The following is a 13,321-nucleotide window of genomic DNA, read 5'->3' on the forward strand; positions in this document are numbered from 1 at the left end:
GGGCTGAAAGGTGGGATTCAGTCCCCAAAAAAACATTCAAGCTGTTTCCCAAGCCTTGTTTTCCCAGTGCTCCCCAGCCCTGCCCCAGTACCCGTGTCTGTGTCTGATGCTTCCCAAAAAATCCCGCTGTGACGGCCACCCCAGCTTGCAGGGAGCTGCCAGCCTCTGCCCGTCCCCCTCCGACCCTCGGTGCGAAAGGAACCGAGCCGATTTTTCCCTTTAATTAACAAAAATCCACCCAGAACCGACCTCGGCCCCTGGCACGGGTGCTCGCTTTCTGCCGCGGGCAATTTTAATCAGGCATTTTCTTAATTTTGCTCGGGCTGTAAAATAAACGGGGACTTTGAAGGGCGAGGGCTCGCAGCGGCTGTGCTGGAGGCAGCCTGGGGGTGCTGAAACCCCAACCACGAGGAGAGACCCCCCTGAACGTCCCCTGTGGAGCTGAAACAGAGCGGGGAAGGGGCAAAAGCAGAGCAGGGCAGGTAGAAGACATCATTAAAAGAAATGGATGTCCCGTGCTGGGCAAATTTGCAATCCCTCAGCCCCGTGCTATTGCTCTGCTTTTGCCTTGCTATTTATAAGCCGCGCGTTGCACAAGCCTGGGACTGTTTTTATTTTATTTTATTTTATTTATTTTTTTCCCGTGGTTGTAGCAAATCAGCGAAACGTGGCAGGCGAGCAGTCTCTCCGACATCCTGTGTGCGGGCTGCTTTATTTTTGGGATGAGTTTTTGCTTCCACTCGGACGCGGCGGCGATGGGAAGCGCTGCAGGTCCCGGGGCGAGCTCCTTCTGGTTACGCATGGGAAACGTGGGGAGAGGTTTTGGGGATCCCCACGGGGATATTGGGGGGCTGCCGAGCTGCTGGGGGGCTGCGTGCAGTCCCAGAGGTGCCGGCTGAGCCTTGCTGGCTCTGAAAAAGGCTGAAAGAGGGATAAAAGGGAGATAGATCACAGCCTGGGAGCTGCTCGTGGGCAGGTGGTGTGGCTGTTCCCCACCTCTCCTGGGCCAGGCACCCGAAACGAGCAGGGCTGAGGGGGCTGAAGGCAAGGGCTGGTGCTGGTTGGGAGCTGAGAGCATCGTTTGGGCCAAAACCAGCCCTGAAATGGGAAATCACGGCGGGGGGAGCCCTATGTTGTGCCCACACATCTAAAACCAGCCCTGGAGCGGGGGGCTCCGTGCTGCGTTTCCATCCAGCGCTGCTGCATCACGCAGCCAGCCCCCGGGGGCGCAGGGGACACCTCGGTGTGAGCAGCTCGGAGGTGACTCAGGCCAATTCCCACCGATCTGGGCATCCTGGAGGGTTCCCGGAGGCTGTAAGTGGTGGCAGCTCCCGTCACACCGCGGCGTTTCCGCGGGTCCCTTCCCAACCCCTCTCCTTTCGCTGAGCAAGCGGCGCTCAGCAGCGCGCAGGGAAGCCCCAAACCACAGAGCAAACCCCGGGGCTCGGCTTTACCCCGTGTCAGCACGGCTTTTGCCCCGCGTCAGCGTGGTTTTACCTTCGTGGTTTCTGCTCAGCACGGGGAGAACTGCGGGTGAGGGGATCCCACCCCGCATCCTGCCCGCCCGTGGGAATTGCAGATTCCCCCTGGGAAGGGCCCCGGAGGCAGGGGGAAGGTGAGCGCCCCGGGGTGCTGCCTTCACCTTTTTTTCCCCCCCAGAGGCAGCCTTCATCCTGCTCGCCCCCAGGACACCCCTTAAATTCAATCTGATGATAAATCCCATTTTTGGGGGGACGCATTGATGAAGGAACCCCGTGATGGCTAATTTGGAGACGTGAGAGCTCCCGGGGGGCGCAAGGAGAGCATACGCAAGCGTTCCCCTGCCTGGAGGGCTCAGGGCAGGAGGTGACACCACTGATTTATCCCAAAGTGACCTTTTTTTTTTTTTAAGCGTGGGACAATTGGGGCGGTTCCCCCGGTGCGGTGCTGCCCTGGCACGCGAAGTGCCGAGCTCTCCGGGGAGGTGTGGGAGCCACGGGGAGGAAGGAGGGGATCCGCTCGGTGCCACATCAAGAGCGGGGTTATTGGAACCTCCTGTGCCGCGGGGGCGTGCTGCGAGGCTCAGCCTCGCCGAGGCAGGGACAGCCCCGGAAAACCGCACGGCCTCCGCCGGGCTGGCAACGGGGCCAGGCTCGCAGGTGAACCCCCCCCCCTTCGCCTTGCTCTGCAGCCCCCTCCCGTGAAAAGCACCAAAAGCCATCACCGAGGGGCTAAAAAAAAAAAAAAAAAAGGGTGATAAAAGCCCAGGGATGAAGCAGCCCCAGCAGCAGCGGCGGCGGCGTTTGGGAGCCAGATTTCGCCAGGGGAAGTGACTCAACGTCTTGGAAGGAGTTGGGGGCGGCGGGGAGGGTGGGGGGACACGGGGTGGGGAGGGGGCAGCTGGCAGCCTCCTGGCCCCGCAGGGACCCCCGTGGTCCCACCCGGCATCGTCCTGCAGCCCCCAAGCTTTGTGGGGACCACGAGGGCTCAGCTGGGGGGGGGTGGGTGGGCAGGAAAGGGGTCCCCACGGGAAGCGGCGCGTTGCTTCCGAGCGCTGGCTCACCGCAGGATCCCCGCCAGCTTTCCCACCCTCTCCCAGCTGTTGCTCGCGGAGCAAAAGTGCTGCCAGAAACACCCCGAGGATGCCGCTGCGGCTGCTTCCCCCTCCCCTTCCCCTTAAAACCCGGTTTGGGAGCGGCACCGTGCCCCGCGACACGCGTGGCCCGGCGCCGCCAGCGTCCTCCGACCTCCTCTTCCTCGCTCCCAGCCGCTGCCTTCATCCTCCCCGGCACCGCTGCAGGTATTGGGAAGAGGGGGAAGAGAGGAGCAGCCCACGCTGAAATCCCCATGCCCTGTGGACTTTTTGGGGCTGGGGGGCTCATTCCCAACCCCAGACCCTAACCCTAACAGACAGGGGCCACCTCGTGCTGTCCCCATGGGAAGGTGGTGGCCGAGCCGGGGTCCCCCTGTGGTGCGAGTGCCGGCACCGGGTGGTGGTGGAGGGGTTCGTTGAGGGGGGCTGTGGTGAGGAATTGGGGACTTTGGCCATGGGAGGGGTTAGGACGGGTGCTGCTGGCAAGGCAATGGGGCTGTGATGGGGACTGGGACAGCACCAGCCCGTGCGCCCCCCTGTAGGGTTGTGGCACCGCGCTCCCCAAGGTGGCCAAGGGGCTGTGCTCCGCTGGGCTCTGCACCACCACCATCACCCCGAGGGTCCTGGCAGCCCCCAGGTGGGAATGGTTCACGTACAGCACCAGCGGGATGCCCACAAGCTGCTCACATTTCCAGATCCCCCCCTGCCCGGGCACTTTGCGGGGGCCTCGCTTCTCTTCTCCTTTCTCCGGCCGGGCGCCGCCGATCCGGGCGCATCAGCAATTTTCCTCCTGATTCAGCCACGGGGCGGTTTTGTAACCCGGCGTTGTGCAAAGCCAGGATCGCAGCAGGGCCCCAATTCCTCTTTTTAGCCCCTGCCGTGCGACCCTGTCCCGGAACACTTGGGGTTTGGGGGGGGGAAGAAATCACTACCTGCGTGGGACGTCACCGGGCCCTGAGTGCCCCCAGGGGTGCCACTTCTCGTCGGGCTGTCCCAGCTCACACACTTGCAGTGGTTTTGCAGTTCTGCACCCATTTCTGGACAGTTTCACAACCCTCAGTGACCCCCGCAAGGCTGTGGAGCAGCTGGGGAGGGGGCATCAATGGGGAAACCCCATTTTTCCCATGGAGCCCCCCCTGCCTCCTCGCACCTCCGCTCATCCCGGAGCGATTCGGGACGGGCTGATCCCTTCCCGGGAACGCACCGCCGGATCCGGCCCCCCCCTCGGTGCGTGGGTCACAGCTGGACGAGCAGCTGGGGACAGCCAGGACCTGGCCAGCACGGCGCTGGGGGCGGCACGGGGCCGTGAACCTCGGGGGCGTCGGGGGCCAACACGTGCCTGGCTCGGGCTGGCCCCGTGGCTGCGGTCCCCTTGGGGGTGCGCTCACGTGCCGCGCCGTGGCTCTGCCGCGCACCCCCCGTGCTGGCCACGGATGTTGCTCTTTGGCTTCCTTGCTGGCTGGGTGTCCCCCTGTCCACCCTGAGATTAATTTTTGGGCTGTTCTCCTCCCTTCCCACTGCTGTGGGGTGATGGGGAGTGGCTCAGCGGGGAGCCCGGGTGTGGATACCCCAGCCCAGCCCGCGGGGACCCTTTGGTGCTGCTCACCACGAGCACCAAACCCACGGCCGTGAGCCACCAAGAGGTGCCCAAATCCTGCCCGAGGGGTCCCGCGAGGGGCAGGCAGCAGCACCCGGGGGTGGGCACGGCACCGGGGGGGAGCTGGGCTGTGCACGAGAGCCTCTAAATAAGGGTCTGCGTCCCCACATCCTGCCGCCGAGCATCGCTTCCTCCTTCCCAGGCACGGGCCAGCTCCGTGCCAAGGCAACGTCTGCTCTGTTGTGCCACAGGCTGAGCGAGGTTTTGCTCGTTCTCCCGTCCGCAAGACGTGCGTGTCCTCCTCGGGATGAGAAAGCTCAGCAATATCCACGGCCCCGGCCGCTCGCGGTGAAGTGACACAAGCCCAGGGCTGCTGGCACGATCCTGACGGGGCTGTAGCAGGGGAGATGTAATCCAGCCTCTGCGTGAGCAAAACCCCGGGGATTTGGCGAGCTGGGAGCTTCAGGTAAATCCCTCTGGGATTTTTTATTCCTCAGGTGGTGCCCGTGCAGTTTGGGAGCAATGCCCGGGGTGCAGGGAGGGTTTTGCTGCAGCCAGCAGAAAATCTTTCCGTTCTCAAGGGCACCGCAGCCAGCCGAGGCTTTTCTCCTCCCTGTTATTATCAACTGGGTTTGGGGTTTGGCTTGGCAGAGGGTGGTGGTGACCTCCGGGGTCCCAACGCGTGCCATGTGTTGGGGTCCTGGAGGTCACTGCTACCCTTGATTTTTTCTGCTTTTCATTAAAAACAAAAATATTAAAAAAATAAAGTTTTTTTAGAAAAGATTTTTGCACCCTGCCCGTCAGCAAGGAGCACTGCGTGTGGGAAAGCTGCAGGGAGGGGCTCAGGAAAGGGGCTGATGGATGCAATTTGGGGGAGAGGGGATCTTAAAGAGTCCAATTTGGGGGGACAAAGAGGATGAGGTGCTTTGCCTTGCTGCCACGCGTTGGGGAGGGGGTCCCGTGCGTCGGGGGCTTTCGGGGTGTCCCCTCCTGCTCCGGGGAGCAAGCAGGGCTGTGGGGCTGCACTCTGCCTGACCCTAAAAGCCCCCCCAGCCCAGCACGGCCACGTCTGTCCGTCTGGCAGCAGGAGGGACAGAGCGTTTCCTTTTCTTGGTTTCCTTCCTCTGCGCACCCTTGAAATCCCGAGCGCTGGGGCAGCTCCGCAGGTGCCTGGGCACGGCGTCCCCAAGCGCGTGCTGGCTTTGTCCCCAAACAGCCCCAGTGACACACGGGGCACCCTGAGCAAGCCCCGCAGCCCTCCTGGGGGGAGGCAAATCCCCTGATTTTACACCATTTCCCGCCCTATTGCCCCCGCGTGGGCTGCTGCTGTGCCCGTGGGGACGCGGAGCCGTGCAGCTGGGCTGCTGGCACCGTGCCGGGGAGCCGGGGAGCTGCGACGGAGACGTGCAGGGAATGGGGAGATGTGCCCCGAGCGATGGGAGCTGCAGGGAACGGGGAGATGTGCCCCGATGGGTGCCCCTCACCTCGCCCAGCTCGCAGCCCTCGCCCTCTGTCCTGCACCCATGGCCGGGCACTGCTGCGTCCCGCGGGGATGGAGGGATCTGGGGTCCCTGCAGGGCTCTGCCTGCAGCAAAAGGGATTTTTTTTGGCCTTTTTACTGCCTGCTAAATGCCAGGAGGGCCGAGAATTAACAGCAGCCAACATCTATATAAATATATAGGTGAAAGGGAGAAGAGGAGAGGAGAGATCTTTTATTATCTCGCCTCATCTCAAGCAGCACAGGAGCATAAACTGCCCTTTTTTAAAGCAAATCTTTGCCCAAAACCAGCTCTCTGCTTTCTCCCCGTAACACTGAGCCCTTCATGAGAACAGCAGGAGGAGGGGGGAGCGATGGGCCAGGGGCTGTGCCCCCCCGGGCACCTCGCAGCATCCCCGACGCTTTGCCTCTCTCCTCGCCAAGCTCTTGGAGGACTTTCACCCCTGGGTGAGCATCTTTTTGGGCAGCCAGGCACCCATTTCTGGCCGGAGCGGGGTGCCCTCGCTGTCGGGGTGACCCCACAAACTGCCCAGATCCCCGTGCCACAGCCGGGGGCAGCTCACGGAGCCCTGACCCGTCCCGTCCCGACCCAGCCCGCGCAGCTCTGCCCAGATAAACACTGACTCATGCTGTTATTCTGTCCCACCCTGGGCACAGCCGGCTTTTTAAGGCTGCCTTTCCCACTTATTCCTTTTTTTTCCCTCTCTCACACAGCCGGGGAGGGAGCCTCGGCACAGGGCCCCGTGCGGGCAGGGGCCGGGGGTCCCGGTGGAGCGGGGCAGGGGTGCTCGAAGCAGGGATGCACCCGAGCACCGTGGATGCAGGTAGGGCTCGGGCAGGGCTCGGTGCCTCAGTTTCCCCTCTGTGTGCCCCCTTCCTCGGCCTCAGGGGCTGCTGATGCCCTGCTGGGGTTGGGGTGCTCAGGGGGGCTGCAGCACGGGGGTCCCCACCGGCTCCGCTCCCCCCCAAGGACCCACGGTGATGCTATGGGGCCGGGAGGTGATGCTGCGGGGCTGCTGTGGGGCTGAGGGCGCCCCGCTGAGATGCCAGGAAGTTTTTCTGCATGCACCTAACCTAAAAATAGGGCTTGAGCTTGTGGTTCCCAGCCAGTTCCTGGGTTACCTCCCCCCCCGGGGGTTTAGCGGTGTCATGCTCTGAGCTCGCCTTTTCTGAGCATTTTGTCGGTGTCCAATTTGCACCCAGGACGAGGAATCCTTCCCGGGGCATCCTCTGGGAGCATTGCAGCGGGATGGCACGCGATCCCGCTCCGTTTCCATGGCAATTGCCAGCTCAAAGAAATGTGACTCGGAGCTGGGCACCCAGAGATGCTTTCCCGTTCCTTCCCTCCTTCCTCGCTCCCCTGGGCACTGGCAGTGCCCTGCACGGCTCTGGGAGCTGCCAGGAGCTCGTGGGGAGCGCCGTGGGGCAGGTGCAGGGGGATTTTGGGGCTGCTTCCTCGCCCCCCACCCACATCGGGTCCGGTTCCTGGGGGCCGTGGGGATGCCCCTTGCTCAGCGCCGGTCACCGTGCGGCTGCGTTGGGATGGGGAGCGAGGGCACGGGGGGGTGAAACAAATTCCAGGCTGGTTTTCAGCCTGCATCCAGCAGCTGCAAATCATTTGTGAGCATCCCGTGGCGAGAGGCAGCCCCGCGGTGGGATCCGGCCGCGCTCCCCCTTTCCCAGTCACATCCGTCCTGCGAGCACCAGCCGGCCGCGGAAACGTTTTCGCCCAGAAAAGCTGGATTTGAACATTTCTGCTGTTCCCTCCGCTTCCTGTTGCCGTCCCAAGAACAACAGCCCTGACCTCATCCTCGCCGTGCGCCCGGGGACGCCGACACGGCCCCCAGGGGGGTCCCAGCCCGGTGCTGAGCTCAGCCCCCGGGGTCCCCGGAGCAGCGCAGCTGTGTGGATCACGGGGAGGGCGGCTGTGCGCTGGAGGGGTTATTTTGGGTAGATCCTGTGCTGGTTTCTGGTGAGGTAGGAGGACAGAGATGAATAGGGAACAGGGAGTAACATGGTTTTGGCTCAAGCGAGGTATTTGCAGCCCAGAAGGAACATCGACGCGCTCTCAGGGTTGCGTGGGGGTTTTTTGCTCGGACAAAGTCTGCGGGTTTTCTTGCAACGAGGCACGAAGCTGGTTCGCACGGCCACCCCTCGGGCTCTGCCTTTTCGGGGCGGGAGGGCAGGTAGGAATTTGCTGGCTGACTTTTCCGGCTGCGTCGGGCTCCAGCTCTCGCCCCCGGTGCGCGGAGCCGGTGGCCAGGCTCCCGCTGGCATTGCGCATTTCTGACGTGGAGAGGGCAGGGGATGACGAGGGTGGGAGGAAGCAGGATTTGTGCAAAACGGAGAAAAAAAATAATAAAAAAAAAAGTTTTTGGTGCCTCAGAGGCCAGGCTGGCAGGAATGGGACTGGGTGACCCTTGCTGACCTGGCACGGGCCGGGTACTCGCCGTGCACCCACTGCCACAGGGACCTCATTCAGGGCACGTTCCCATGCCAGGGCTTTCTGCTAAACCTGGGGGGTCTGGGGGGGCTTCCTTCCCATCACCTGCCTCGTACCCCTGCCTTAGAAACTTTAAAACCCAGTCGAAGGGAAAAGAGGGCGGGGAGGTGCAAAATAAACAGACAACTCAAATAAATAATCCATTAAACACAGCTCCGAAATGTCAAGCTGAATGTCATTGCGCTCGCCGGGCTCAGGGACTGTAAAATAACAGCAAAAAGCAGCTTTTACATTAAAAATGGATGAGTGGGCACAAGCGGGGGGCCTGCCCTGCCCAGGTCCCCCCAAGAGGAGGAGCGAGGTCAGGGCTGGGAGCAGCAGGGGAATTGGGGTCTGGTGGGTCCCTGCTGGCAGGGACAGAGCTGTGCCACCAGCGGGGGCCACAAGTGCCACCTGTTTTTGGGACGGGGCTGCTGTGGGAGCTGCTGGGTGGTGGAGGTGGCGACTGGCACGGCTCGTTCCCCGGGAGCACCACCAGCCAGCGGCACGGCCGCCGGTTCTGCTGATCCTGTCACTTCCCCTGGGTCATCAGCTTTAATTCCTCCTTTCGACCGTCAGGGGTTTGCTGGGGCGAGGCTTTTCCAGCTCAAGCTCGAGGGCAAGTTTTGGGCTAGAAGTGCATTAATTGTGGCTGGGAGCAGCCCCAGCAGCAGCTCCAGCCCGGGCACGGCTCCAGAGCCACTTCCCTGGTCACCGAACCCGTGTTGGATGCGGGTTCCCTCGGCTCCCCCAGGGCTCCTGGGCTCGGGGCCCCGCTCCCCAAATCACTGCGTCCCCAGTGGGAGTGGCAGCGAGGGAAGGAAGGGGCAGAGCGCAGCGGGGCCGCACGGGAAGGAACCTCAGGAAAAGCCCAGGGAGGAACAATAGCTCAATAGCTTGTCGTACAAACACACCGCGGGCTCAGAGCCGTGCCGGTGCGGTGGGAACTTTGATTTTAGATTTCTTTCAAACCCATGAAAGCAGCAGCATGCGGCCGGGTTCGACACGGAGCCCTCTTCTTCCCAAAAGGACGAGCTCAGGTGTGATGTCTGGGGCTGGGACTCTCCCAGAGCTTGGCTTTAACCCGTGGCAGGAGCCCGGCTTTTGATCATGCCAAAAGGCACCGTGTGCGCTCACCATCAGTATTTTACAAAGCCCCCAGGGCACTGCTTTAATCACAGAAATAACCCTATCCGAGTCCAGCCACCTCACGCATGTTCGTGGATTTGATTCTTTAATTCTGCTTCCTCCCCAGCCTCATCCACCCGAGGGCGAGCGGATTTTGTCTGACCCGAGCCGTGACTTTGCAGCTCCGAACCGAGGCCGTGCAGGTGAGGAGGGAGCTGCTGGTCCTGGCTCCCCGAGCACCCCGCTGCTCCCCTGGCCGTGCTGTCTGATCTAACCCCGTGTATTTGCTCAGCAGGAACCACCCCGAGAGCCTGGCGCTGCCCAGGGGGCGATTTTGGGGTGATTTATTACCGATAATGGCGCTCTCCAACCTGTCCGATTACTCCGACGACCTTGATAACTACAACGACTACCTGGATTACACCTACGAGGAGACGAGCAGCGCGTGGAGCAGCCCGTCCCACGACCCCAAGGACATCGCCAGGATCCTCTCCGTCGTCATCTACAGCGTGTCCTGCGTGCTGGGCATCCTGGGGAATGGCCTGGTCATCGCCATCATAACCCTGAAGATGAAGAGGTCGGTCAACGCCGTCTGGTTCCTCAACCTGGCCGTCGCCGACTTCCTCTTCAACATCTTCCTGCCCATAAACATCGCCTACACGGCCATGCGCTACAACTGGATCTTCGGGACGGTCATGTGCAAGCTCAACTCCTTCCTCCTCATCCTCAACATGTACACCAGCGTCCTCCTGCTCACCACCATCAGCTTCGACCGCTACGTCTCGGTGGTTTTCCCCGTCTGGTCCCAAAACCATCGATCCACCAACCTGGCCTATTTGGTCTGCCTCATCATCTGGACCGTGGGCATCGTTATGAGCTGCCCGTCTCTGATTTTCCGAGACACGGCGCAGGCCCGCAACTCCGTGATTTGTTTTAGCAACTTTTCCCTGTCCAGGAACAAGTCTTACCAAGCCCTGGCCCTGATGAGGCACCGGACGGTGAACATCACCAGGTTCCTGGCGGGGTACATCCTCCCCATCACCATCATCACCTTCTGCTACGTCGCCATCGTCTTCAACCTGCGGCGAAACCGCCTGGCCAAGTCCAAAAAGCCCTTCAAGATCATCGTCACCATCATCGTCACCTTCTTCCTCTGCTGGAGCCCCTACCACCTGCTGAACCTCCTGGAGACGGAGCCCGACGTGGTCTCGCGCTCCGTGTTCGAGATCGGGATCCCCATAACCACGGCGCTGGCGGCCTCCAACAGCTGCATGAACCCCGTCCTCTACGTCTTCATGGGCCAGGACTTCAAGAAGTTCAAGGTCACCCTCCTTTCCAGGCTGGTGAACGCCCTCAGCGAGGAGACGGGCCACTCCAGCATCGTCCACAGGAGCTTCTCCAAGATGTCTTCGATGACCGAGAAGGAGACGACGGTCCTCTAAGGGTGCTGGTGGGAGGGCCGCGGTCCTCCTCCTCCGGCCTTGTCCCGAGCTGTCCCAGTTATTTAAGAAAACGTTGCGGGAGGTTTTTATCCATAATGTCACCGTGTGGCCTGTGCTCCTGGCCGGGGTACCCCTCCGTTTTCAGAGACAGACCGGAGGCCACGGGTGATGTTTGGGCCTGAGATGCTGAGGGCTGAGCTCTGCGAGGAGCCCAAGTGCTGGGCAGGCTCGTGACAAAGGGAAAAATAAGCAAAAAATGGGGAAAACAGCTGAATTCTTTGGCAGGGGATGTTTCTGAGGACTGCCTGGCTGTCTGGATGGGTGGTTCGGTGCGCACCGCTGCGGGCAACCTTGGTGGCACTCTCCCCCTGCCCCGTGTATGCGTATAACTAATTATTTTTTAACATTTTGTGGTGTATTGGTACTAGCACAACTTGTTTTTAACTGTGATGTGAGCACTCTGTACCCAACAGAGGCACCAGAATAAACACGGTGCCCACCGAGCGCTGTGGGACTCCTGCACGGAGGGTTTGGAGCCGGGCAACCCGCACGGCTTTTTGGCCAGGAGCCACCTGCCAGGGTGGGGGCTCATGCCTGGGGTCACCAAATGGGAGAAAATAAGGAGAAAAGGTTAATTTGAAGTTTTCTTTGAAAAAAAAAGCCCCTTTTCTTCAGAGCCGGGTGCCTTTTGGATGCTGGGTCTGTGAGTCCTGGTGGGTCCTCGCAGAGTGCCCCGGTGAAGGGTGGCCAAGCAGCATCTCAATCCAATTTCATGCCCGGTTAATTTGGGAGATAATTCACGGTCTGGGCTTCTTGACGGTGACAAACGGGTGACACCGGTGTCGCTCTTATTTATGGCTTGATTTCTCCATGTCACCCCCAGAGCCTGTAACTCCTGGCAGGACGAGGAAGGACCATGCAGGTGACAGGGGGGAGCCGGCTTTGGGGACATTTTGGGTGCCCCTGGGGGGTCCCAACCCTCGTGGTGCCCCCAGGATCTTCCCCACGCATCACCCACTGTGGCCATCGCAGGTCTGCTCACAGGTGCACACAAAGGCTGGGGAATTCTTTTTTTTCCTTAAAAATCGAAAGGAAAAAGTCCAAACCAGGAGCAGAAAAAAAAAAAAAACAATTGGTGAAGCCCAAGCACGGAGCCGCGGGGATGCTGTGGGTGCTCACAGAGGCAGCCAATTTTTGGGTTATGGGATGGGGTGAAAACCTCACGCAGTGAGAGCAGGAGGTGTTGTGGCTGGATTCTGTGAGCCCATCCCATCTGTTATTCCAGCAAATACCTCCCCCAAAAAAGCGGCGACTCGGTACGTAACCTTGGGTTAAACCATCATTACGATGACAGCTTTGGAAACCTAATATTTGAGCTCGCCTCCCTGGTTGTTTGCCTACTTAATCCGAAACCTGCTTTCCATACAAATCCCCCCAACGTGTGCCGAAGCTCTGCACACGAAGGGAAAGGAGCCCAAAAATTTTCAGGTGCTTCCCAGCGTGTAATCCTGCCTGGCTGCAGAACCTCAGCAGCAAAACCACTCTGTGCAGGCACTTTCAAATCCCAATTTTTTCCCCTTTTTGTCAGAGTTGCAAAGAAATGCACCTAAATATTGCCTAAATATTGCAGATCAAGGTTTTAGGGTAGTGCAGGGCTAGCTGGGAGAGAAGAGCATCAGGTCTGGGGGCTGGGACCCCCAGCTCCATTCCCAGACCCCCATCCCCTCCCCAGGACCCCCATCCCCACCCCAAAACCCCGTTCTCCACCCTCATCCATCCCAGCTCTCCCCACCCATGGGTGTCCCATGCTCTGTAGGGCCCAGCACCCCCAGCCCGGTACCACCACCCCCAGCACCCTCCCGGTGTGCCAAACCCACCCATTCCCCCTCCCCAAATTCCTGCCTTTTGCCAGCGCCCCGTACCTGCGGGGCTGGGGCTCATTTCGCACGAGCGTTTGGGAAATGACTCCAGAATACACCGAAATCATTTCTGCGGAACACATTACCGTCCTTAATGACTGTTCTTTTTCAATTAGCTGTCACAGCCCTGAAATAAAGCGGTGCTTTACTCCTCCGATAAATCACACCCTTTATTTGGGATTGGATTTAAGGAAAAAAAAAAAAAAAAAAAAGAGAGAGAGAATAAACACGCTATCATTTCCCTTCCCTCAGTGCCAGGCGGGCTGGAGCCATGTTTAAATTATCTCCGCTGCATTCAGGCAGATTGTCAACTGTAAATTTTACAGAAAATAGTAAAAACGATAAATAAACACGCTTCTTTTGTAGCGGATGAATATTACGGCTGCTCGGATTTATAACCCTCATCTCCCATACATTTTATGGCTTTTGTAAAAGTGCTGTCGCAGCTTCTGTATTATGCTGCTAAGGTGTTGTTTTTTTCTTTTTTCTTTTCTTTTTTTTTTTTTTCCCTCTCATTTAAACAGCTTCGTGTTCATCTGGGAGGAAGAGGCGCCCTGCTTGGGGCCCCCAGTTCATCACCAGGAGATGTCACTGGTGTGGCTGGGAATTGGGCCGCTCCCCGTCCCCATCCTCATCCTCATCACACCCCCGTCCCCGTCTCGTCCCCATCTCATCCCCATCCC

The 13,321-nt window shown here is 60.0% G+C and overlaps 1 protein-coding gene across 7 annotated transcripts; it reads left to right on the forward strand.

Moving 5' to 3' along the window:
- The first annotated feature begins 3,004 nt into the window (after positions 1-3,004).
- CMKLR1 (chemerin chemokine-like receptor 1) lies at positions 3,005-13,012 on the forward strand. Of its 7 annotated transcripts, none has more exons than XM_068653685.1 (3): positions 3,005-4,635; positions 9,405-9,480; positions 9,570-13,012. In XM_068653685.1, exon 3 carries the CDS (start codon positions 9,634-9,636, stop codon positions 10,717-10,719), a length of 1,086 nt encoding a protein of 361 aa, XP_068509786.1. In that variant the 5' UTR covers positions 3,005-4,635; positions 9,405-9,480; positions 9,570-9,633; the 3' UTR covers positions 10,720-13,012. The 7 variants fall into 7 exon arrangements, with proteins under 7 accessions (XP_068509786.1, XP_068509785.1, XP_068509790.1 ...); XM_068653684.1 differs by having other exon boundaries at positions 3,007-4,635; positions 9,573-13,012; XM_068653689.1 differs by lacking the exon at positions 3,005-4,635 and adding an exon at positions 6,342-6,491.
- The last annotated feature ends 309 nt before the right edge of the window (positions 13,013-13,321 follow it).

This window comes from Anas acuta, chromosome 17 (assembly GCF_963932015.1).
Source record: "Anas acuta chromosome 17, bAnaAcu1.1, whole genome shotgun sequence".
NCBI lineage: Eukaryota > Metazoa > Chordata > Aves > Anseriformes > Anatidae > Anas > Anas acuta.

Bases quoted from the DNA above. Each gene is read 5' to 3' on its own strand.
- CMKLR1 (XM_068653685.1), top strand. From the start codon at position 9,634: ATGGCGCTCTCCAACCTGTCCGATTACTCCGACGACCTTGATAACTAC.